General features: G+C 40.1%; 1 protein-coding gene across 2 annotated transcripts; it reads right to left on the minus strand.

The window, feature by feature from the left end:
- Positions 1-3,925: 3,925 nt before the first annotated feature.
- akr1a1.S (aldo-keto reductase family 1, member A1 (aldehyde reductase) S homeolog) lies at positions 3,926-25,746 on the minus strand. 2 transcript variants are annotated; one of them, XM_018260831.2, is made up of 9 exons: positions 25,542-25,746; positions 22,143-22,244; positions 10,808-10,927; positions 9,440-9,591; positions 6,800-6,995; positions 6,520-6,719; positions 6,273-6,345; positions 5,443-5,529; positions 3,926-4,244 (listed from the first exon to the last, which is right to left on the minus strand). In XM_018260831.2, the coding sequence occupies exons 2-9, from the start codon at positions 22,230-22,232 to the stop codon at positions 4,179-4,181; spliced, it is 984 nt and encodes a 327-aa protein (XP_018116320.1). In that variant the 5' UTR covers positions 22,233-22,244; positions 25,542-25,746; the 3' UTR covers positions 3,926-4,178. The 2 variants fall into 2 exon arrangements, with proteins under 2 accessions (XP_018116320.1, XP_041417375.1); XM_041561441.1 differs by lacking the exons at positions 9,440-9,591; positions 10,808-10,927; positions 22,143-22,244; positions 25,542-25,746 and adding an exon at positions 9,313-9,433.
- Positions 25,747-27,592: the final 1,846 nt, after the last annotated feature.

Consider the following 27,592-nt stretch of genomic DNA (forward strand, 5'->3'; position numbering starts at 1 on the left):
CTTAAAGGGTGATATAACTATGTATAACTATATAAGGGGATCATATAATAAGCTCTCTAATGCTTTATTTACCAGTAGGTCTTTCCAGCTGACATGAGGTCCCCCATTCCGATTAGAAGAAAGGAGCTCGAAAGATGTGGAATTCTCTCGTACAGGCTGATCCATTAAATAGCTTTAAGAAGGGGTGGATGGCTTTTTAGCAAAAGAGTGAATAAAGGGATATGGAAGATAGCTCTTTGCTCATAGTACAGGTTGAACCAGGAACTAATCTGATTGCCATCTTGGAGTCAGGATGGAATTTTTCCCCCTCTGAGGCAAATGGAAGAGGCTTCAAATGGGGTTTGCATTCCTCTGGATCAACTAGCAGTTAGGCAGGTTAAAATAGAGCTAAAAGGTTGAACTTGGTGGACGTGTCTTTTTTTCAACCTTACTTACTATGTTACTAACTATGTTAAAACACGCCCAGACATGTCAGTACAATGGATAATGAGTATATTAACCTTAGGCGTAACTAAATAAAATGTAACTCCCAACATTCAAAAAATCTAACAAAGTGAAGCGCATTGAAAAATGTTTGACCATGCCCCCAAAATACCACATCCAAATTACAAAATTTTAATTGAAATTATGGAAAGTTTAAACATATTTCTGGAGGTTTTAAGGCTATTTTTATGTGTTATTACAGTTTTGATAATGAAGGTGAAATTGCTCTTTAATGGGACAGTAACACCAAAAAAATTAAAGTTCTTTAAAGGAATGACAATATACAATAATAGACTGTTGCTCTGCACTGGCAAAACTGGCGGGTTTGTTTTAGAAACACATTATAGTTTATATAAACAAGTTGCTGTGTAGCCATGGGGCAGCCATGTAGATAACAGTCTGAAGAATCCCATTGTATCTGTTTTCTGCTGTGTATCCTGTGCCTTCTCTCCTTTTTCAGCTTTGAATGGCTGCCCCCATGGTTACACACCAGTTTTGTCAGTGCAGCACAACAGTGCTGGGCTCTCTGCCAAAAGGTTGACTTTAAATTTAGTGCCTCTAAGCTGTACCCCTGAAATATAAGTATTAGGATACTGTCTGATTAGTTGAGTAAAGGATTCCACTGCCAGCATGAAGATCAAGGGGACAAAGGACACCCCTTTGGCCTATGACTACGTATCGTGGATATGAAACGCGTCAGGACGATGTTTGCTTTTAACCTGTTGAAATAAAATTCTTTGTTTTAAACTTCTGGGTGGACGTGGAATGCTCGCCGACTTCTGATCAATGACAAAGAACACCCTGCCATGTGCCATGCAAAATAAATTCAGGACAGTTTAATCACAATCCAGGACTGCTGAATGAGCTATTAAAATTGTGACTGTCCCGCTAAAATCCGGACAGTTGGGAGGTATGAATAAAATGGATAGCAGGCATATCAAATGTAGATATGCCAATATAATTACAGAAAATGAATAATCAGCAAAATAACCCAAGACATGTCAGTTTATTTATAATTAGTGCATACAAATCAGTGTTTTGGCCCCTCTTATGATCCTTCCTCAGGATTAAAGATTCACAGCCCGTTAAATGGCAAATGTGACACAAAAATTAGGCTGTGCCCACTATGACAAGTCACCTTGCAAATGGTGTAAACCTTAATCCCTGATAATGGTATTAAAAGTACAGAGAAACTGTGTAATTGTATTGGTGCAAACACTGATCCTAGTAATGCAAAGATACAGTGTAATACCTGTGAAAGAATGTTATAGGTGGATGAATCAAGGAAGGTAATCATGATCAAAAGTATGTATGGAAGGATGCGATGAACCCTTATGGCAGCTATGCTATTGCCTGTCTGTCTATTGGTTAGTAGTATAATACAAATATATAAATATATTCGTATATGCATGTGCGACATGGTCTATCCCTTAATTGCCTCAGTATCATAGGTACCCTGTACAAATGAAGGTTAAGATACTCAACTGAGCAAGTAAATGTCCTGAACATCATTGGCCAAGATATGTTGTGCAAGGTTGGGGGCGGCAGCATGGCCATTATAATGCTAGCCATAATACAAGTATTATAAGGCTTCGACAGGACCATCTGGAAAAGAGACTGGCCTAAAGCTGCCACTTTCACCAGTCTGTATTTAGAGAGTGAAGCTGCTTTATACTACAGAATTATTGGATAGCTTTACCCTGTTACTCTTCAATGCCCTCTTGTTCATTATTTATCTTTAAGGTATGTTTATATACATGCACTGACGGTCATTTGAGGGGTTGATTTATGGAAGGACAATAGACTGTAAGGGGCAGATTTATCTTTAAGCAACTTCCGCCAGAACTTACTTACAAAGGTCTGGAACTATGTAATATAACGGCAGCTAATACATTTACACAGCATAATAAATGTGCCCCCTAAGTGTTTTTAGCACAAGAAACACATAAGGCTACCTCCATGCATACCTAAATAAACTACTTATGGATTTTACATGTCTGTTTGGAAGATTGAGTGAATGCTTCACCAATACAGTTTGACTCACTCCCCTAGCTGAAGGGTTAGGGTCAGGGCCACCATCAGTGCGCACAGGGGTGACTGTCATTATTTCTGATTCGCAACGGAAAAGAGCAAAAAACCCAGATGGAAAGGAATGAAGAAGCCACGATGGAAAAGAACAAAGAAACTGTTATGGAAAAGAATTAAAAAAAGTTGCAACTGAAAAGAAAGAAGACTGCTTGCTGAGGAGGAACTTTAAAGGGTAAGAACACCAATGTTCTTTTTTTTAATCCCTGACCACCAATTAACCCTATAGGTATCCCCTGGTCCTGAATGCCAATTTTTTTTTTTTAACTCTTAGGGGGCCCTGGCACCAATTTTTTTTAACTTGTAGGGGGCCCTAACATCATTTTTTTTTAATGTGTAAGGGGCCCTTGTACCAATGTTTTTTTAACTCTTAGGGGGCCTGACACCATTTCTTTTAACTTGTAGGGGGCCCTAACATCAATTTTTTTTATTGTGTAGGGGGCCCTGGTACCAATAATTTTTTTTTAACTTGTAGGGGGCCCTGGCATTAGTGGGGCCCTGGCATCAGTGGGGTGGGAGGGATCTGGAGTGGACAGGGCCTATAAAATGTTGTTGTATGGGGCCCCACTCAGGGTGGTGCACCTGGGCCTTTTCCAGTTATGTCATTCTCTTTTGGGACCCTACTGTAATATATGGATTAAATGGATGTGTACTTTTAAAGAGAGGGCTGGAAAACACGTTAGACATAGATAGACAATCTCTATCACATGCTGGGACCGATTATCGGTATGGAATCCATTATCCAGAAACCTGTCAACCAGAAATCTCTGAAAAACAGAAAGGCTGTCTCCCAGCGCCGGATTTCAGGAAGTGGCGCCCCGAGGCCAGCACCGGATCCCAGCTAAGATATAATTAGCCCTTAATGGCAGAAAAAACAGCCTACTTTATTCAATGTTTATATGATTTTCTAGTAGACTTAAGGTCTATGAAAATCCACATTACAGAAAGGTCTGTTATGCGGAAAACCCCAGGTCCGGATCATTCCGGATAACAGGTCCCATACCTGTACTAATCAGACATTGAATCAGAGCAATTTTAAGATGGTTATACACAGGGAGTTTTCAGTTGCTGATTCATCCTCTTCTGACCTAGTCAAAGCAGCACTGATCTTTATGTACCCCTGTTAGGGGTTAAGCCTGTCCATCATATTTTGTAGGTGCCCATTGTGCATTGTTCACATCATCCTTTTAAATAGGAATAATTAGATCATCCCACACTGTGACATAAATAAAATAACAGTATGTATGAGGAGGGTCAGTACAATAAATAAATGAATATAAAAATTAAAAGGCTGTATATATGACATAAATACACCACACACACAACACAAAATAACCATGCTGTCATGAAAACAAGATTCTTCAAGAAAAGCAATCTATTTATTTTCACTGACGACAGTACTGATCTGAAATGTTTCTATTTGGTGCCGTTTTGGCTGAATCAGAACAAAGAATAGACAAACAGCAGGTACAACAAAAAGCAGACTGTACATAAATGTCATTTCAAGAAAAAATAGGAATGCACAATGAATAAAGCTGCGATGGCTAACAAAAGGAAAACCAGCTGTTGAAAAACTTTAACTCCCATGCAAGCTCCAAACAGATACTGTTTTAGTATGGATCGTTAAATGGATACAAGGGGTGGCCAGCATCCCTGGGAACAGATTTTCCATTCACCTGTGAAAAATAAAGATATTTTGTTACTGTAGTTGGTTAGAGAACATAAAGGAGTACCTACATGTCTGTAAAGATAAAAAAATCCACTATTCATGAGACATCAAAGCCAAAGCCGACATGACATTGACGTTTCATTATTATTTAAAATATCAGAGACTTTCCAGTAGGTGTTGTTGTGATTCTTTGCCATGCATTGCCATGTAAATATGTGAGCAGCACAGGTCAAAAAGCTGACTGGAAACACAGGCTGGCACTATGTTTTTTTTTACATCTATTAAAAATACAGATTAAAAAAGCTTTATAGCACAATAGCGGAATTACTTACATTGTACCCTCACTATCTGTAAGCCAAGCAACTGTGTCTCTATCTGCTTGCTTCAGCTATAGAACTATCAGGTATGATTTAAGTCTTTGGGGTAAAGCTGCCAATACACAGGCTGCTAAAAATGGTTTGGTCATATATACAAGACTGAAACTGTGTGACATAGAAAGCATGAAAGAAATACATGGCTGGGACCTATTATTTGGAGTTTTCTGAAGTTTTTCCGGACAAGGGGTCTTTCCATGATTTAAAACCTTGTTCCTTCAGACTACTAAACACATTTAAACATTAAACAGACTCAAACACCTCTCCTCCCTCTCCACAAGTGATGCCCCTCTTTGCCAGTCCCTGCACTAGCTACCTATTGTATACAGGATTCAGTTTAAATTTCTTGTTCTCGCTCACTAGGTCCGCACCACTATATATAACAACTGTAATGAAAAATGTAAACACAAGTGTAACCTCTGGTCTGCACATGACCACTTCCACTCTTCCTCACTCATTACTTCAGGACATTTTATGTGTTGCACTAATTCTCTGGAATGCTCTGCCACATTCCATTACCCTTAGGGCCTCCAGGCCTTCAAACGGTCACTTAAATGCCACTTTTACACCCAAGCCTATAACGTAAGCCCTCTTTGTTCATACACATGCTAAAGGTAAGCTCTCACAAGCAGTGTCCTCCCCCTACTGTCTTTCATCACTATCAGATTATAACTGTGAATCCATTTTGATGAAATGCTCTGTCTGTATATGTATATGTAACTGTATGTAAAAAATATTAAAAATGGCAAGAGTAGGTTAAGGAAGGATAGTCTAATGTATACCTTCAGTATTTATAAAATGATAAAATACTAAGAGCAGACACTAATTTACCGTTATCAGAGGGATAATATATCTCCAGTTTCTATTAAGTGCACCGATTAGCTGCATCTCTTCTTCACTTAAACAAAAATCAAAAACCTAGAGAAAAGAAAGACTCAAGAAGTTAGAATATGAACTATGTTGCATATTTTAAATGGCCTACCCTACAGCAATGGTCTCAAATAATTAGAAACTAAGCTACTTTATATGTAACTATACATTTTGTGTCTTTGGTCTAGGAGGTGGAGACCTGGCTTTGGAAACCTAGAGACCTAGAGGAAAAAAAAAATTTAAGAGGTTGCCAAACAAGTGGATCCTGGCCCGATTTGGCCAAATACATGCTGGGCCAAATTAAAATGATCTAGTCATAAGCCCTAGAGCCAGTGATGGGATCATAAAGTGAGTCAGATGAAGACCACATCAACCTACTCTCCGTTGAACGGATTTTTGAAGGGGGCTGAATCATTATCTTAAATCTGCCTGTGCATGGCCACCTTTAGTTACACTTCCCACAGCATTCTAATACAACCCTGAAAACACCATTATGAAACCGATTGATGTGATGCCATCTCCTAATGTAAATCCCCAAAATTGAGGGACCCGTCTCCAGGATTTGAGCCTACCATACCTTCCAATGGTCAACTCTAAATCTAGAGAAATGTAGGTCAGTTTTATGTTGTACATCAACAGAAGAAAACTGGTTAATGTATAAATAGCCTGATTAGTGCCCTGTTTTAGGAAATAGAGAGACTTTAACACATGCTGTGCATTTCTGGCATGAAATTGCAAAGGAATATGCAAATTCAAACCTCTGGAAAAATGTGCAGTTTGTTGTCACTTACCTGAAGGTTCTGTAGAATACGGACAGGTGTGACACTTTTAGGAATAGTGACAACTCTTCGCTGAACTTGCCACCTGGTAAATTATATTAGAATGTATTTAAAACAAGGAGATGTGCCCATAATTAATTATATATAATTATAGCTATCCTCCTACAATTATTACTGTGCTAACAATTCTTTGTATTTATTGTGAATATTAGGTTGTTAAACAATGGATCATATCAAATGTTATGAAACTTTCTCATACCTGAGAAGAATCTGTGCTTCAGATTTATTATATTTTTTTGCCATTGCAATAACACCAGGTTCTTCTAACAGAACTGGATCTTCTGGTTTCCTCCAACTCCGATCTGGGCTTCCCAGTGGGCTGTAGCCTGTTACTACAAGCCCGTGTGCATGACAATAGGAGATTAGCTCATTCTGTGCAAGGTAGGGATGGCACTCAACCTGAAAGGAAAGGATAACTTTACTCTATATTCCAAAAAATGAGATATCTAAAGTATATATAAATATATATGTCTGTGAACCTGTAACGCTGCTGGCTTAACAGTAGCAATACTAAGGATATCGTCCGTTTGTCTTTTGTTAAAGTTGGATAGACCAATAGCTTTGGTCAATCCCTTCTCCACCAACTTCTCCATAGCCTTCCAGGTGTCTTTGTAATCAGTAAGGTCATACTGCAATGATCCATCTGTATTCTGTGGAAATATCTGATCTCCTCTCCTAAAAATCATCAAAGGACATTTTAACCAAATTTTACTTTTTTTTCCAAAAAATTTAAGTCATGTGCTATGAAAAAAAACAAAATTTCATGAAAATTGGGAACAAATCTATAAATAATATTAGCAAGGGCAATTAACAAGATGCAATAAAGATGGGGAAGAAACATTAGATTGGAGATAGGTTTACTCTTTTTCTGCTACAACATCTTGTAATCTAATTTAAATGTTATAGTCCAAGCTAAGCTTCATCTTCAATAATTGGTTGGCCAAGGCAAGTACCTCTTGGCTCCGCTTTTCCTTGTCACCAACCTTGGTCACCTGCCACAACACCAACCCTTCTGCTCAAAGTTTCTAGACCACATTTGTCCTGCCACTTGCTCACATGCTCTTGCTCCTAATGGCCCTTATAGAAACTTGGACAGACTCCATTTTTCAAAAAAAACAAAAAGGTTTTTTTTATATTTAATTTTTAAATTTGGCACAGGGTTAGACATGATGTCCATTTCCCAGGTGCATTCAAACCATGTGATTTGTTTGCATTGCTAAAAGTGCTCCATTGATCACCTAGTGAGAATAGCACCCAAGCTGGAAAAACACAGCACAACTTTGGTAGTGGTTAAATACAATGAGAAGGGGAGAATAATAGCTGTCTCAAAGCAGTTCCATCCTAAAGAGCTGGCTCCTTCTCAAAGCTCAGAATCAGGCACAATACACTGAGGTGGCCACCTCAACACAAATATTACAGCCAAAAAAAAATCAATTTGCCGGTTCAAGAATAAAATTTGGGTTGGTAGAGTGAATTATTTGCAATGTAAACAGTGTAATTTAGTGTATTTTAGAAATAATAAGTAAAACATTAAAATAATGTCAGGATCCATGTAATGGATAATTTTCTAGAATTGCGTCTCCCGAAACTATTGCACCACAAGCAGCTGCTTCTTCTGCCCAGCCTATTTCTGGCCCTGTCTTTCATTAAAGTTAACAGGGCTTTCTCTAAACCACTTTCTATTAAAGCCAACAATAATGATAACTGGCATGACTGTAGCCAGCCTGGAAACTGTAGCCTGAATGAACCCTTAAAAGCCCTTAATCAACATTAGTTTAATTAACAGGACTCTTGCTGAAGATACTTTTCCTTCCTGGTTTAATGAGAAAATATGTATGTTTCTACTTACTGGCAAAAGTGAAAACCTAGGGGCAGATTTATCAAAATGTGAGTTCAGATTTTAAAATAAATAAAAACTCACCCACGTTCTATTAATTCTATGGGGTTTTTAAAGGATTTTTATCAGTTAAAAAATTGGAATTCACCATTCGATAAATAAGCTTCCAAAAATCCTATATTAATAAATCTCTTATTTTGATAAATTTGCTCCTTAATATAGTCACAGTTTAGTTCCTATTAGTACAAAGGTCAAAACAAGCGAGCAGTACACTGAGAAGCCCTCTGTATTATAAGTTGCTCCTTGTAACAGGCTGCAGCAAGGGAAAGCTGGATTTTGTACACACTATGGGTCTGTTCCACTAGGTGTCACTGCATTTATTTGTAAAAAGGTTATCACTTGAGGAAGGGCTTAGGGCATACTATTGTCCTGAAAGTTTAACGTTATATTGTGTGTCCAGAGCATAACAATTGGTAACATCCCACTGTTTGAACCTCAGGTATTATTATCATTACTTATTTATGGAATGTAGCTGGGGAAAGGCAGGGTTTTTTTTAAATACAGAGCTTCTCAGTGGACTAATCATTTGTTTTGAAAAATCAACCGTTTTGCCTAATTACATTTTAAGGTTAACTGCTTGAATTAGACATATGGCATTTCATATGTTTAAAGTTATTTGTAAAAACAATTGCTGTTCAAAGCAGAATTTGCTTAAAGGGGTTGTTCACCTTTGAGATAACTTTTAGTATGATGTAGAGAGGGATATTCTGAGACAATTTGCAATTAGTTTTTATTTTTTATTATTTGTGGTTTTTCAGTAATTTAGCTTTTTATTCAGCAGCTCTACAATTTGCATGTTAACCAATCTAGTAACTAGGGTCCAAATTACCCTAGCAACCATGCATTGATTTGAAAAAGAGACAGGAATATGAATAGGAGAGGCCTGAAGGGTCAGTAATAAAAAGTAACAATAAAAATACATTTGTAGCCTTACAGAGCAATTGTTTTTAGAAGGGAGTCAGCGACGCCCATTTGAAAGCTGCAAAGAGTCAGAAGAGAAAGGCAAATAACTCTAAAACTATAAAAAAATGAATAATGAAAAACAATTGAAAAGTTGCTTAGAATTGGCCATTTCTATAACATAATAAAATTTACCTTAAGGGTGAACCCCTTTAACCTCTGGCATAGCATAGTCCTTTTTCAACATTTGTATACAGAATAGGGCTTGCACTGAACAGGATGTTTGCCTAAAATATTAAGAAACATATGTTTTGTTTTATACTTGAAAGCATATGGCCAGTGCATTAGGTACAGGTCCAGATAGTCCAGTTGAAGATCTTGCAGTGTTTTTCTTAATGCACATTCTACATCATCTGGATGATGTTTATTATTCCAAAGCTTGGAGGTAACAAATATTTCTTCTCTCTTTAAAGCCTTAAAAAGGAAATATATGAACTATATAAATTATTGTATGAATAATGTACAAAAATAAAATATCAGTAGAAAGCATATTACAGAGGGATATTATCATTGAAACTGATGCTATCGTTAATCAATAAAAAAGGAGTTTTTTTAACGTAAACTTTGAAAATTTTTTAAAAGTTGTAAAAAACGTAGAATACATATTGTAGGTTAAAGCAAATGTTACTGACAAATAGAAATGCTTAGTTATCAAGGAGTCTTGCCAAATCCTTCTTCCAACCAAGAAATCAACTGAATTTAATTAGTGATAATTAGTGACGACCTCTAAGCTTAGCTTCTCAATAGCTGCTCAGAGCCCACTGAGCATGTGAGTGTCACAGACACTTTCCAAGATGGTGACCCCCTGTGACAAGTTTGAAGTCCTGGAGCATTGCTGCAATTGAGAAACTGAAACTTTTGGCAGGTGCAATAAGTTCAGTATATAAAACATGGCATTTTTAGTACTATACATTTTTAGGATTTCCTTCCCCTTTAAGATTATCTATGTCCCTTTTCTTTTACCAGTTGTTTCCATGGTGGGGGGGGGTTTGATCCCATCCAATGCATGCCAATATTTTTCCTGGCATAGAGGTGAGCACAATCAGTTACTCGCATAATCTGTCATAAAGAGTTTAACAAGGTCACCCGAAAGCAGGCCGAGAATTTAATTACATTAAATAAGTGAACACAGCTATATTTGTGTCTTATGTATGACTTTTTTGAGAATTAGTTGTACCCACAATATTTTTACAATTTTTTGACAGTTGTTTACAACAACACACTTTGGCTGCATTACGACAAATCCATTAAACATAGGGGCTACCAATAGCCAATCACAGCCCTTATTTGGCACCACCCAGGAACATTTTTCATGCTCGTATTGCTCCCCAACTCTTTTTACAGCTGAATGTTGCTCATTGGTGAAAAAGGTTGGGGACACCTGCTGTAAGGCTAGGGCCTGACAATGGCAGATCTCGGCCTATCTGCTGACATGCTGTTCTTCCGCTCCTGCTCTGCCTGCACCCGGAAGCATTCCTCTCGGATGCAGGCAGGCACTGCGGATTTCAGCACTGAAACACACATTTTGCATTTCACTAATTCTGTCTGAAGTTTAAAAGTTAAAAGGCATGGGGAGACTCCGCTTTGGTTTACATTGTTTGACCCTAGCCTAAGTCAACTCAATGTTTACCTTATCAGATCCAACACTTTCTTTGATGGCTTCTCCCACTTCAGTTTCATTCCCATAAACATAAGCACAATCAATGTGACGGTAGCCAACACCCAGGGCATATTTTACTGCATCTTTTACCTGGAAAGATAGTAAGATTTGATATGTTTCTATTATTATCCTACATAGTACAGATGTATTAAAGGACAAGGAAAGTTTAACTAACTAAATAAGTAAGCTAGAAATGTTGTATGTTATGTTTTGGGCGTCTGTACCAACCCCAGGCAACCACAGTCCTTTAAGTAAAGATCTGTGTCTCCAAAGATGCCCCAGTAGCTCCCCATCTTCTTTTCTACTGATTCACTACACATGCTCTGTGCTGCTGTCAGTTACTCAGCTTAGGGACCTCACAATATACAGTACACATAGAATAGAAATGTCACAATATAAGGCTGATTTATAATTAATACTCATAATTATTACATGGCAACACAGAAACCAGTGCAATTAGCATCAGAATTTAATAATCAGCCCTGTAGCATCATCTTATATTACAGACCAACCTCATTTTCTGCTGGATAATTAGTGACGACCTCTAAGCTTAGCTTCTCAATAGCTGCTCAGAGCCCACTGAGCATGTGAGTGTCACAGACACTTTCCAAGATGGTGACCCCCTGTGACAAGTTTGAAGTCCTGGATCATTGCTGCAATTGAGAAACTGAAACTTTTGGCAGGTGCAATAAGTTCAGTATATAAAACATGGCATTTTTAGTACTATACATTTTTAGGATTTCCTTCCCCTTTAAGATTAATGATGGTGAATAACTTTATTGTCTATTACGGCAGAGACACACTGGGAGATTTAGTCGCCTCTTCTTCGGGCAACTAATCTCCCAAAAAGCCTTCCCGTTGGCTAGAATATAAATAACCAGCGAGATGGCACTCGGAGCTCTTCGTTTTCCGAAGTAGCCTCACGAGTAAACTTCGGGCAACTTCGGGAAGATTAATCGCTCCGAGTGCAATCCTGCCGGCCATTTAGATTCTAGTCGGTGAGGAGGCAGTTCAGGGAAATTAGTCGCCCGAAGAAAAGGCGATTTGTTGCCGGGCAACTAATCTCCTCCTAATCTTCTCGTCTGTCTCTGCATTTAGTGATGCACATATAGTTAAAAATGTCATCCTGACAACGGCCCTGAATCTTCCCAGTAATCAAATACTGTTCATTAAGAGAAATATATTTATTGTAATCTAAACTAAAGTTTACAAAAGAGCTTTTCCAAATGAGCTTAATTGATTGTGTAATTGGACTTTTAATAGTACAGTACAGAGAAAGAAAAACTTCCACACCTCAGTTTTTACAAAATAATAGCTGCATCCACCGAATATAGTTATGCAACGACTGGAATTTAAAAACATTCTTTTACATACTGTGGTGTGGCAACATCAATTAATAAAGGAAAACATCCTTAAAGAGGATTTGGCTGGCCACTCCATAACGTCAATCTTGTTGGTCTGGAACCTAAATGTCGCTTATTTACTGGGTGTTTGGGTTCATTGTCTTGTTGAATCATCTATTTCAAGGGCATTTCCTCTTCAGCACAAGGAAACATGACCTCTTCAAGTATTGATGTATTGAAACTGATCTATCATCCCTGGTATGCGATAAATAGGTCCAACACCATAGCATGAGAAACATCCCCATGTCATGATACTTACCCCACCATGCTTCACTGTCTTCACAGTGTATTGTGGCTTGAATTCAGTGTTTGGGGTCGTCTAACGAACTGTCTGTGGCCCCTAGGCCCATAAAGAACAATTTTGCTTTCATCAGTCCACAAAATGTTGCGCTATTTCTCTTTAGGCCAGTCAATGTGTTCTTTGACAAATTGTAACTTCTTCAGCACGTGTCTTTTTTTTAACAATGGGAACTTGCAGGGCTTCTTGCTGATAGCTTGGCTTCACATAGATGTCTTCTAATCGTAACAGTACTCAAAGGTATCTTTGATCTTCCTGGAGCTGATCATTGGCTTTGCCATTTTGGCTATTCTTCTCTCCATTTGAATGACAGTTTTCCATTTTCCGTCTTTCAGATTTTGGTTTCCATATTAAAGCATTTGAGATCATTTTAGCTGAGCAGCCTATCATTTTCTGCACTTCTTTATATGTTTCCACTCTCCAATTAACTTTATAATCAAAGTATGCAGTTCTTCTGAACAATGTCTGAACGAACCATTTTCCTAATATTTTCAGAGACAAATGCACTATAACCAGCATGCATAACAATAGCCTTCTGTCTTAAATTTTTTTAACAGAATGAACAACCTCATTAATTGAACTCCACACTGCTATTAAATTTGAACAAGCTATTATAATTCTTATTATTATTTATTATGATTTTTAAATTGGAACAAGCTGTTATTATTTTGAATAAGCCTCAATTAATGATTCAATTAAACAGAATTTAGCAGCATGCATGACTGTTGGGTCTGTTGGTTTTCTACTACTAAATTATTTGCAATGCAAATATAATTTCTACCAAAAACAGTGATTGATCAGGTTAGTGATGTTGGACTGCTATTATTCTGATCACAACTGTAATTACATAGACCTGCATGGTTGTACCTGTATCAGTTAGGAGCAGTATACATACAACAAATAAAGTACAATATCAGGCCATCTGGGAGCAGGGAAGAGAGATGTTGTCTCAGGTGAGATCCTGGAACATTCTGCCACTGCAGGCAGGGATTCTTCAGTCTGGCCAACCTTTTCCATTGACTTGTCAGCAAAGGAAGCTGTAAACTCAGTGTTTCCTTAGCAACAATCTAGTTTTTCAGCAGACTCTCCTCTGGCCACAGACATACACTGACCCTGTAAAGTGTTTTGAAAGCTGTCTGGCCTCAAAAAAAAACTTTACAGGAGCATTAAAGCTCTACAAAGTAAGCTAGAAATGCTACACCTTCTGCTGTGTGCTTTTCTACGTGCACAAAGCCACTACAACCCCTTTAGCAGTAAAGACCTAGCCTCCGATGACCTATTCCTCCTGGAGTTCCTTATCTTTTATGCTGATTCACAGCACATGCTTTGTGCTGCTGTCAGTTATCTGAGTTTATTTAGGAACCAACTTACAGAATACATTTATGCAATATAAAATGTACTATTTTAGGCTACTTACTAATTCATACAGGTTCACATTACATGGAAGCATAGAAACCACTGAATTCTGCATCCAAACTGATTAATATTGAATCCTGTAGCACTGGCTTTTCGATAGTAGACCAGAACACACAAAGAATGTAAAGTGTCATTAATATTATAGGGCTACTGAACTTCTGGTTTGGTAAAGTAAGTTCAATATATATAGTAGAATAAAGTATTTCTATAATAATTTTATTATACTTTACTTTTCCCTTTAATTAACTAATATTAGTCAACACATGGGCCAATAGGAAAATTATTTTCATAGAAATAAAAGACAAATTTGAAGGGGGTGATCAATTAAAATATATTTGTACTTATTGAACTTTCATGTCTAACTAAAAATATGCTTTGAGGCGGGGCGTGGCCTAACTGCCGATGTAGAGAGACGCGTCTGCTCAGAGCTCCGGTGCAGTTGCTCCGTCACAGCTGATCCTGTGCCCCCACGGGCTACAAAATTTTCCCTGTGGGTGCCCGAGTGCCCCCTGATGCCACTAGATGGGAGGCGTTAAGAAGTCAGCCGAAGCAACGACCAGCAAGCTGGATAAATATGTGCGGCATCAGAACCAAGATGGCGCCCGCTTGTGTAGGACTGACCCGCCACCTCCACCCCCTCCTGATCCGGCCGGACCTGAGCCTCCTGAGCGACCAGAACCGACACTCCAGGAGGTCCTGCAGGCGATTCGGGATACTCGGACAGCAGTGGAGGTAAAGATTGATACTAGGGTGGAGGAGGTGAAGATTGACTTGGCGCTGCTCCGCCAAGATCTCCAAAATTTGAGGGAGCGCACAGCGGAGTCAGAGCGCCGGATTTCGGACCTAGAGGACGTTACCAGAGAGGTCCCACGCGCAATTGCAGATCTCCAGAACCAGCTGCAGCTATGTAAGACGCGGGCCGACGACCTCGAGGGGAGGCAGCGACGCAATAATATACGCGTTGTCGGCATACCCGAGAAACAGGAGGGAGCCACTCCTGAACTGTACCTGGAAAACCTCCTCAGGGACCACCTGGGGGCTGCTCAACTATCTCAGATGTTCCTGGTTGAGCGGGCCCATCGTATTCCATCGCGGCAACCGCCCCCGGGGGCTCCCCCGCGCACCATGATTGCCAAGATCCTTAATTACAGGGATCGCGACGCCATCTTGCGGCTGATGCGCACTAAAGAGGACCTCCACGTCGGAGATGCCAAGATTATGATCTATCCGGATTATACTATGGAAGTCCAGCGGCAAAGAGCCAAATATGCAGAGGTCCGGAAGAGGCTCAGGGATAAAGGCATTCTCTATTCTACGATTTTCCCAGCCAAGCTGCGAGTGGTGGACGGCAACAACACCAGATTTTTTGTGACGCCACAGGAGGCCATGGACTGGCTGGAACGGCGATAAGGCCCTCCTGCATCCTGCTCACCCCTTGGGGTGTACCTACCCTTGGGGGCTTCTGTCCACTCTTCAGATGCGGACTTGTGGCCTTGGGTTCGTGAGTATATACCCTCCTCCCGTGGTGTGCCAAGCAGTGTTCCTATGTACTGACCACCACTCATGTCTTTACTGGACAGTCTCTCATTGGTACCATCTGTTTTTCTGTGGGGACACTCACCAAAACCCGGAGGACTGGGGGCCCGTGCTTATGTTGAGTATTTTGTTTAACTACATAGTGTTTATGCTATAGTCGCCATGTCCCTGGCGCTGGCTATTGAGGTTTTGTTAGGGGTCGAGGCCCACCCCAGTTTCCAGGGTGGGCAGGGCGGGCTAGGGTGTTGTGGGTCTTCCCCAGGTTTTTTCCCCCTTTCGCCCCACCCTCTTACTTACTCATGCAGCAGCGAGGTCTTGACATACAGTAGCATTCTTCTATTTGACTATGGCTAAGGTTACTTTGGTTTCATGGAATATCAGAGGCCTTAATGATAAAATTAAGAGGGCACTCCTATTCAATGCATTGAAGCAATGGTCCCCGGCGATTGTATGCCTCCAGGAAACCCACTTAACGGGCCAAAAAGTCCTATCGCTGAAAAGGGCGTGGGTCGCTCAGGCGTACCACGCTACCTTTTCCACTCATGCGAGAGGGGTCTCCATTTTAGTCAGGAAGGGCCTTCATTTTTTGCTTCATCACATTCATGTGGACCACTATGGTAGATATCTTGTCATGCACTGTACTATCTACTCCTTTGAATTTATATTGATCAATCTATATGTACCCCCTCCCTTCATAACGGAACTTCTGGATACGGTAATGCGGAGGGTGGCGGCTCTTCCATTGGTCCCTCAGTGCTGGGTGGGTGATTTCAATAGCGGCATGACCCCTGTGTTGGATAGGCTTAATTCAGCTGATACTAAACCAACTAAATTGAAGGCCTGGTCGGACTCAATGGGGCTTCAGGACGTCTGGAGGGCCAGGCATCCTGGGACTAAAGTTTTCTCCTGTCACTCCGCCTCGCACCAAACTCTTTCGAGAATAGATATGGCCCTGATGTCTTCTGAGATGGCTAACAAAATTGGGCACATTCAGTATGGTGCTAGGTCCCTTTCCGACCATTCTCCCTTAATTGTCACTATACAACCTTATGCAGGGTCCGGGGATAGGAGGTGGAGGCTCAGCCCCTTGTGGCTCACGCACAAAGAGGTGGCGGAGAAAGTTTGCGAGACGGCAGAAACTTATTGGGATGAAAACCAGGGCTCAGCCTCCCCTTCTATGCTATGGGATGCGTTTAAGGCGGTCTCGAGGGGTGCCCTGATTCAATCCATTAGTAGAGTGAGGACTGAGGCCAAACGGGAGGTTCAGCAGGCATCTTGGGAGTTGGAGGCGGCGGAATTAGCGTATGTTGCGGCCCCCTCCCCTGACCTACATGAGGGCTTGATGCAGGCCCACACCAGACTGCAATGTAAAATGACAGCTGTTACCCAGAAAAAGCTACTATATGCTTCCCAGAGGGGGTTTGAGCAAGGTGACAAGTCGGGCAAACTGTTAGCCTATCTATCCAGAGTTACTAATCCACAAACAATCATTCACAGGGTAATGTCTGCTACCGGGCATCCGATAACAGATCCACGTGAAGTAGCAGACGTATTTGCTGAGTACTTTGCCAATCTATATTGTTCCCGGGTGTCTTATACTGAGGCCCAGCTAACAGAATTTTTATTGGATATTCCCCTGCCTACTTTACACCCTTCACATGTAGCGTTACTTGACAGTCCTATTACACCAGGTGAAATCCGCGAAGCCATAGCCTCTATGACTCCAGCCAAGGCCCCGGGTCCAGATGGGCTACCCTTGGAGTGGTACCGTACCTTGGGGGAGAAAACACCGGCCACACTCTGTGAAATTCTGAATCAGGCCAACCAAGCCAGTAAACTCCCACCCTCCTTTGCTAATGCGCTTATTGTTTTGATCCATAAGGAAGGGAAAGATCCGGAGCAATGCGGTTCATACCGTCCCATTTCTCTAATAAATGTAGATGCCAAAATCCTGGCGAAGGTGCTGGCGGTCAGATTGCAACAGGTTATTACTCAGTTAATTGAGCCTGACCAGACCGGTTTTATGCCCAAGAGGTCCACAGATGTTAATTTAAGACGGCTCTATTATAATTTGCAGGTCCCTCATGACAACCTGGGCTCCAGAGTGGTAGTTTCTTTAGATTCCGAAAAGGCATTTGATTCTATTGAATGGCCATACTTGTGGGCTGTGTTGGAGTCCTTTGGTTTTGGTAAACAATTTATTAAGTGGATCAAGTTGCTTTACAGTCATCCCACGGCTCAGGTCTTAGTGAATGGCTTTGTCACTCCGTCCTTTCCTCTGGGCAGGGGGACGCGACAGGGCTGCCCCCTGTCGCCCCTCCTGTTTGCTTTGGCGATAGAGCCACTGGCCACTCAATTTAGCATTTCCACTAATCTCATTGGTCTTAAGTATGGCCGCATAGAGGAAAGAATCTCACTATATGCGGACGATGTATTAATTTATTTGGCAGACCCTGGTCCCTCTCTAACGGAAGTGTTAAACATCTTTGCCCGATTTACAATCTATGCCGGCCTCCGTATCAATTGGACTAAGTCTGTGATCTTTCCACTGGACCCGGGTTTAGACCCCCAGCTAGCGGCTGACTCCCGCCTCAAGTGGGTTGATTCATTTAAATATTTGGGGATCACCATTCATCTGGATCCAGAACAATTTGTGCCCTTGAACATTTCTCCCATTAATCATCAGCTAGCCACGGTGTTACAGGCTTGGGGTAATCTCCCTTTAACACTCTGGGGCAGGATCAATATTGTGAAAATGGTCTATCTACCCAAGTACTTATATCTATTTCATAACTCCCCAACGGTTATACCCAAGCAAACCTGTAAGGCCATACAGGCTCTGATTACCCCCTTTCTCTGGTGTAACAAAGCTCCTAGAATCTCGTCACTCAAGTTGATGGCCACGTCAATGAATGGAGGATTGAATCTCCCTAGTTTTCATGACTATTATATTGCTAGTCAGCTTAGTTATATTAACTGGTGGTTAACGCAGGATTTGAGTAATCCTAATGTACCTCTACAGGCCCGTCTAGTGGGATCCCTAGAAGCCCTTCGTAATTGCATCCTCAGGAAACCAAGGGACTCGCCTGCACTGCCCCCTTGCATGGTAGCCCCCCGTGCGGCTTGGTTAGTTGCTCTGAGAACACTCAAATGCCATCCCCTATCCTGTCTCCACGGCTGCCTCTCTGGAGGAATTCACACCTCCAGCACTTCCTTCCATCAGAGGCCATGTGGTTCTGGGCCCAGCATAATGTCAAATACCTGGGGGATATTGTGTGTAATGGGAGATTCATGGATATGGTTCCGTTGAGGGATCAGATGGGCGTTCCAGACCTCCCTATGTACCGTTATTTACAGCTGAGGCATATGTTTAGGGCACAATTCGGGTCTGGGGAGTTGGTCTTGGGGGATCCTTCCCTTTTGGTCCAACTGAGGAAGGAGGACCCAGTTAAAATGGTTTCCAGGCTTTATGCCTGTCTGCAATCCTCCAGGTCCCCCCCTTTCCGCTCCCTTTTCAGTCAGTGGCAGGCTGATATCCCCAGTTTAACTGAAGAGCACTGGGAGGAAGTAACGGATAGGCTCTACCAATTCCTAATAAGCACCAGGGACAGACTTATTCAGTACAAATTTTTAATGAGGATTTACTTGACCCCGAATAGACTTCATCGAATGGGGAAAATACCCCTTCCATTGTGTAAAAGGTGTGGGGATAGTGATGGCTCTCTCTGGCATATGATCTGGACGTGCCCTATAATAGCTAGATACTGGGCTAAGGTGGTAGGCTATATTGTTGATACGCTGCAGTTACCCCCTCTGAAATCACCGGAAATTTGCCTCCTGGGTCTGTTAGACGATATGATACCGGCCAGTAATACCAGGGTTCTGGTGAGGACATTGCTATTTTATGCTAAAAAGGTACTTGTACTGCATTGGATGGCCCCTGCTCCACCCAAGAAAGCGATCTGGTTTGCTTATGTTAATAAGATGCTGCCTCTAATAAAGTTGACCTACGAGGCTAGAGGGCAACCCGACAAATTTGGTAGGATATGGGGTGTCTGGATGGAGACACATATGTTAACTTTGCCATAACTGTGTGGTCCTTATATTGCTGTACTTTGACGGATTGTGATGTCATGACTGCTGCTGTATTATTATTTTATTTTCTGCTTTCTTGTATCTGTTCCCCCTTCCCTTCCTTTCTGTATTCCCCCCCCCGTTTTTTGAAAATTCAATAAAAAGAACACCTGTTAAAAAAAAACATGCTTTGAGCTCTGTTGATTTGCTTATGTGTAAAATGCAAACAAATCAGAGGACATGCAACTGCAAATGAATGATAACATCATCTCAAAGGACTGACCTTGCATTATACATATAAAGCTTATTGTTATTTCTCGCCTGGCATTCATAATGATTTAAAAAAGGTATTGCAGGTGCAGTAGTATCTCCCTTTGATGTATTTACAAAAATCTATGCGGGGTATTCTGCAAGCATAAATAAGGTACTTCAAATAATCTGATCTTTATTTAGCTGTGTTCTTGCTTTGTACACCTGTATACTGTAAACTCAGTACAGTGGGGAGCTGCAATACATGCCTCCCTAGAGTATATAGTACGCATGCCTACCAGCAGCACAAGTGTAGTGTATATACATCCCAGAAGAGTGCAATAAGAAAATAAATATAGCCAATTTCTAATATGTGCTTGAGCTTTGGGAAGCTCATCTTCCGGCTGATGATGATTCTGTGCTGAGATGATTAAAATGACTACAAGCACATCTCCAAGGGACTGAGTAAACACAAGGGAAGCCCAATATACTGCATGAATTGTCATGTGCCATTTGATGCCAGCAGATTAATTACATGCCTGCCTCGCCACCTGACAACTTAATAGCATGTATCATTGTTTTTGTTATCTGTTCATGTCCTTGTGTTTATGTGCCCAAAGTCCTCATCATCATTACTATGTTCCTATATCTATATAGACCTATACAGAAAAAAAAAAAAAAAAAATCAAGGTTCACAAAAAGATATGCACAGGTTTTAGATGTAACTAATACTATAAATGTATACAGAAGATTGTTCAGCAAATTTGGAATTTCACAGATACAAGTGCCAAAGATATAATATGCTTGCACGAGTAAGCGAGGAACATAAAACAACTGCCATCCCCCCCCTCCCAATTTTTTTTGAATTAATCGAAGTTTATTGGCTTTTCAAAATAGAAATATACAGAATGGAAGAAAAGCATGTACAACAGTAGAGTACAACCAGTAGGCATTTTAAGCTATTAAAGTATTATATTAAAGTTGTACATATTAATAGTTTCCCCACTGCTATCAAAATATAATCTCCTAGCCACTTCGGCTACTGGTGTGTGTACTGAAAATCTTGGACTAGTGTAGCTAAGGAATGAGGAAATCAAGTGGGAAAGCGAGCTATAGGGAAGAAAGGGTTTAACGGGTAAACAGTAGGGGCTCTTTAGTGCTATAATGAGGCAATTCACATTATTCCTAGCTGTTGTCTCTCAAACTCCACCTAGGAGATCCAGAGTAACTTATGATCATTGACTTTGTCCTGCATTTGTGCCTTGATGGCCTCCATCAACTTCACCTTTGGTATTGAGGGAAGTTTTTTTCCAGTTGGCTGCTCATATAGTTTTTTTGCAGCTGTAAGCATATGGGTCGCCAACCTGATTCTGTCTGAGAATCTGAGTGAATTGATAAACTTAAGCTGGCCATAGATGTTGAGATTTTAAAAGATCAGATCCTGATCCACGATCTTCTCAGAACGATCGTACGATCGTACGAATTTACCATCAACTAAAAAGACCAATTTGCCAGGAAAACAAAGGGGAGCTGCCTGCTTGTCCCTGCAAACATAGATAGATTGCACTGGGACCGACAAAGATTTTTTGAACTGGCCGATCAATTTCCTGACAGATGTCGGCCGAAAAATCGTAAGATGTACGATCATTCGAATCCCACTAACCGCACGATAATTTCGAAGGATTGGTCGGACTTCCCTAAAATCGGTCGTTCGGCAAGAAGAATCGTCGCGTCTATGGGGAGCTTTAGCTTTACCAGATTCTTTATATTCACATAAGTATAAACGTTGTACTCCTCCATGTTTTATACAGGTGGAATAGCAAATTAAGTATTATTATGTAAATGTATGTACACAGATGAATGTTATCACAATGGGATGTTGTTTGATCCAAAGGCTTATTATTCCATATCCGAAGTATCTTCCTAATTAACCTGGTCTCTCCTCACATGTGCTGCAGAATATACTTTTATAATTCCTTTCTTCTTCACTGGTTTGTAACACGAAAGGCGCAAGGCTATTTTTTCACACAATATAACCTCTTGTAAACTGAATATTTGCATCATTTGCTATATGTTTCCATGGCTGTGCCTTCGCAGGTACAGGTATACAGGTATACATTTGTGAAAGTTGATATTGTACTGCAATGACAATTACCATCACACCTAACAAGGGAAGAAAAGTCTCACTCCTAACAGCTGCCTTTATGAATACATCCATTTATATCCAAGATAGCCTGATACAAATTACCACAAAGTCTTAATTTTGAAGATTCTCCATGCTACACAAGACTTACAGGCACATGTGTATTTTGTCTATTTGAAGCCTTACCTGGCCAAGTGCACTTTTCCAAGTACCTAACCCAATTAGTGGCATCTTCTGTCCAGTGTACAAAGTCTCATATTCAATAGCTGTTGCCATTCTTGCCTGAAACTTTACAAAAAGATAAAATATTAGGAATATGCCTTACTTTAATGGTGAAATTACATTTCTGGTTATCAACCCTTCTATCCTCGTACTTATTGCAATGGATCCTAAGCTTTCTTTGTAGGATATGATACTTGAATAGCGTTTTAAATACTTGCCCCTTTTTGCTGTTTAAGAATTTAGGAAAAAGGTCAGTTTTGCACCCACTTAGCATGTGCATTATTTTTTTATTAATACTGACACATGCTTAACAGGTATATGTCTATATAGCAAAACCGTACAGAATAATGAAATACATGTATGGGATCTGTTATCCGGAAACCCATTATCCAGAAGGCTCCAAATTACAGATAAACCAACTGCCATAGACTCCATTTTATCCAAATAATCCAGATTTTTAAAAATAACTTTGTTTTTCTCTGTAATAATAAAACAGTAATTTGTACATGATCAAAACTAAGATATAATTATCCTTATTGGAAGCAGAACCATCCTATTTTGTTTATATAATGTTTGCATGATTTTATAGTAGACTTAAGTTATGAAGATTCAAATTATGGAAAGATCTGTTATCCAGAAAGCCCCAGGTCCTGAGCATTCTGGATAAAGGCTCCATACTTGTGCATACCATCAACTAAACTGGAAACATTTCAAGATGAAACTCAAGATCAAAAACACACTTATGAGTAAATTTATAGAAATAGCACTAAGCTCAAACACACCCAAATTCATCATTCTGGAATGAATAAAGGAGGAAACACTGCCATACACAGCCTCCCTAAAGTTTTGTTCTGAGAACAAATAGAATAAAAGTGCTATGTATTGGCACTGTATTCCAGCATGTGGAGTCCTGTTGCAATTACTTCCATAGTGACAACCTGGCACAACAAATTGACTTTTCACAGTGCAAACATACATGTTGCTAATAATGAAGGGAGGATACCACAAAAGATTAAAAAAGTGATGGGTGTGTTCTGGGGATTTCTATTTAATAAAAGATGTTGAAATTCAACTGAAATTCAGTTAGTGGACAGGTAAAATTATGAGAACATTTACGTGCCGTATCTTAAGCAACACGGTTACTCAAGTAGAATTTTCTCTTTTTGCATTCATTGATAAGTGTGCTCAATCTATTTTTTGCTCATTATATATATATATATATATATATATATATATATATATATATATATATATATATATATATATATATATATATATATATATATGGTAATTGGCAGTCAAACATTACATTGGTTTTTGTACCAATGTAACGTTTAGAATGACAGAAACCAGTGCAGTCTGCAATATCTTCAGGGTCAGACTGGGATGCCAGGGGCCCACCAGAAAACCAAAGACCAGGGCCCCACTTTCCAAACTATTATTCCTCCTCTCCTCACTCAACCTCTTTATACTCATATTTTATATCTACTTAATATACTTTATTCTTCCATTATTAAGCTTCTTTTTTTACTATAAAGAAATAGAGACTGACCATGAAATAGGCCAAATGCTTAGAAGCAATAAGGCCCACTTACACCTGGGCCCACCGGGAGTTTTCCTGGTATCCCGGTGGGCCAGTCCGTCACTGAATATCTTCTTCAAAAGGGGTGGTTCACTCTAATTTAACTTTTATGGCCGGATTTATCAAGGGTCGAATTTCGAAGTACAAAAAACTTCGAAATTCGACCATCGAATTAAAAAACTTCGAATTTGAATATCGAATTCGAAGTTTTTTCAGCAAATTTGGCAATCCTGCGATCGAATAAAAATTGTTTGATCGAACGATTAAATCCTTCAAATCGAATGATTCAAAGGATTTCAGCGATCGATCGAAGGATTTTTATTCGATGTGTAAAGACTTAGAAAATGGTTGTAGAAGGTCCCCATAGGCTAACATAGCACTTCGGCAGGTTTAATTAAGTATTGAAGTATTGAAGTCGAAGTTTTTTTAAAGAGACAGTACTTCGATTATCGAATGGTCGAATATTGAAACGATTTTTACTTCGAATCGAAGAAAATTCGAAGTCGTAGTATCAGGGCCGGCCTTAGGCCTATTGGACCAATTGGGCCCAATAGGGCCCCGCACCTCTGGGGGCCCCGCACCACAGGGCAGCACAGATAATATTTCCCTCAGCACATGATGCTGCCTGGCCTGCCCCCAACTTTGAGAGTCCAGCCCATCCCCAAATCCATAGGTCAAGCCCACCCCCAACTCTGATAAGCCAGCCTATCCCCCAACTCCATAGGTCTAGCCTGCCCCCAACTCTCATATGCCAAGCTTTCCTCCAACCTTGATAGGCCCTGCCTGCCCCCAATCCAACCAAGCCTGCTCCCAAGCTGAATCGGCCCAGCCTGCCCCAAACTAATTGGCCAAGACCACTCTCCTATTTCCTCCCTCTCTCTCTTACCCTGTGTGCCCCTATTATGTGCCCCTATTTCATCTCACTCTCTTAACTTGTCTGCCCCTTTCCTTTCTATTTTGTGCCTGTATGCCCTTATTTTCCTAAATACTTGGTGTGTCAGTAGCCAGCAACACTTTGTCTAGGGGCCCCTCCAACATGGTCCCAATTGGGCCCCACATTTGATAGGATCAGCCCTGCGTAGTATCCTATTCGATGGTCGAAGCATCCAAAATATTACTTCGAATTTCTAAATGTTTTACTTCGAAAATTCCCTCGAATTCACTTCGACCTTTGGTAAATCTGCCCCTTAGTGTGTTCTAGAATGGAGATTTCTAAGCAACTTTTCAACTGCCCTTTGTTTTTTCTTTTTTTATATAGTTTCTGAATTATTTTTCCTTCTTCTTCTGACTCTTTGTAGCTTTCAAATGGGGTTCACTGGCCCATCTAAAAACAAATACTCTGTGAACAAGCTGTGAACTGCTATTTATTAGCTATACAGAAGCTGGACTTGCCAAGAGTAAAGTTTCGAGGAGAGAGGGGACATCTCCATGCAGCCACAATACTCTATGTTGATGCAAGTCACTGGGATATATTTAAGTATACATTTAAATTAGAAAAGTAAAACAGCAAGCATTTCAAGAAAGCAAATAAAAAAAAAATACTTTAACAAGCAGAGTTTGTTTCCCATGGACAGTACATAAGAGTAACACTATGCCTAGGGCCACCATACAGTCTAATACAGAACCAAAACACACACTTTACCATAGATAGAATATTTTTCTCCCAATGATAAATATGACAAGGGCCGTTCTTCACCCCAGCCACATATGGGTTCACAACTCCCAACAGCCTCATTCTATGAGAGGGAAAGCAGCACTGCTCCCACCCTATACACACTCACCTTTTGTACAAATCAGGCTGCACTCTGAAGTTTCCTTGTCCGCCTCACGTGACAGAATGGCTGGCAGGCTGGGTGCTGGGCAGATTTGTGGGCACGGGAGAGGGAGTGGAAGGCTAGAGGGCTGGCCAGGCTGTGTGAAATAAAACACACAAAATAACTAACCCAAAAAATAACTCTGAAACTTGATCTGATCCTGCACCGTCAGCTCCTCTGAGGGAAGGAAACAGGAACTGGGATTAACCCTTTTGCTTCCTCTAAGTTATCCATCTGCTGACATTGATGAGTAGCTTCCAGTGTGCTTTAGCAGAGATTTTGATCAATGTCTGGCATAAGAAATTCAACATTTCCAGACTGACACTCAGTCCAGACATCACATGCTCTGGGCAATTTAGAGACGGCTGTCTTTGTTAACAAAATCATAGCAAATATTTGATTTACTCCTTTAATGGATTGGGCAGTGCTACAACACAGGCATCATACTGGTGTTGTGAGGAAGCCTGTGCCCTCTTTCTAGCTCCCTCCTGGGGTTGTAATTGACTGGGAAAGACCAGACTGACAATCTGGAACCTGGCAAATTCACCAGGGGCTGCTGTATGCTGTTGTTGCCATATACCAGATAGCTTTTATTTGAGCCTGTGTGGAGTGGTTTGGGCCTTTGCATTCTGGACAAGTTGGGTGTATTCTGAATCTTAATTCAGGCATAGTTGGCATCTATTACAACCAGGAGAGTAACTACAAAGAAAGCAGACCCTGCGGCTGCAGGGGGCCCAGGCGGTAAAGTTTTCCCATAAGGCCCTAATTCATATATAAATTCAATAAATATTGGTAAAACAGGTTAATCTCTAGACATTTTGGGGGCCTGAAAAATAATTTGCTTTGGGGCCCATTTATATCCAGTTACACCACTTATGGCAACTGGTCTGTATTTGGCATGTCTCTGGAATCAAACTGTAAGTTATGAAAATTGGCAATTTATTTTGCATTTATATTCATAGGTGTGCCCAAAATTGAAATTCAGAATACTGTCATTGGAAATGTACTTTATGAAGAGCTTTATAAATGTGTAGAAACGCTTGATAATCCATTATGATGCTGCTGCTGTTTTTTTTTCCCAGTATGACTAAGGGCCCTTACACTTGGGGGCAGATTCATCCAGGGTCGAAATGAAAATTCAAAGTAAAAAAATTTGAATTTCGAGCTAATTTTTGTGTACTTCGACTAGGGAATAGTCCAAATCCAATTTGAATTTGAGAAAAATTAGAAAATTCGAATATCGAAATTTTCATGTACTGTCTCTTTAAAAATTTGACTTCCACCATTCGCCATCTAAAACCTGCCAAATTGCTGTTTTAGCCTATGGGGGACCTCCTAGAACTTATTTGGACTTAATTGGTGGACTTTAAAAATTCAATCGGATACGATGTTACTTTGATCCGTACGTTTCGAATTCGAATGAAAACGGCCTATTTACCCGCAAAAAAACCTTTTTTTGATAAATTTTGGTTGGTCTTTTTTTATTCGAATTCTGAATTTGTGGGAGTTCAAAAAAACTACCATTGCTTCTAAATTCAACCCTTGATAAATCTGCCCCTTGGTGTTTACTTTTGCGGTTTTAACCAAAAATTAATTTTCAGCCACCTTTTATGTTTGTTATAGGTTTGCAGTGGCAGATGCTTTAATGCACAATTCCCTACACATTTTAAATATTAGAATTTAGAAAATAAAATGTATAGGCTGCAAAGCATCTTGAATATTTGTGAGCATATTTATCAAAGTATAAAAATAGACTTTGCATCAGTTCACCATAAGGAACACCATAGTTTTCTATTCAATTCATTAGGGATTTTAGCGTCCCTTTTCTCAAATGGTGACTAGAAAGTGTCCCCTCTGGTAAAATCTAATTTCATCTTTTAATGTATAAGCCCCAGGTGTATTTTCAGAGTATCATACAAGCCTAAGGGATATTAAATATAGTTATTTGATATGTATTTTGTGTTTTAATAAATTTTTTTTAATTTTATAAAAAAAATCAGATTTGCAAAGTCTACTCT

Source organism: Xenopus laevis, chromosome 4S (assembly GCF_017654675.1).
Source record: "Xenopus laevis strain J_2021 chromosome 4S, Xenopus_laevis_v10.1, whole genome shotgun sequence".
Taxonomy (NCBI): Eukaryota; Metazoa; Chordata; class Amphibia; order Anura; family Pipidae; genus Xenopus; species Xenopus laevis.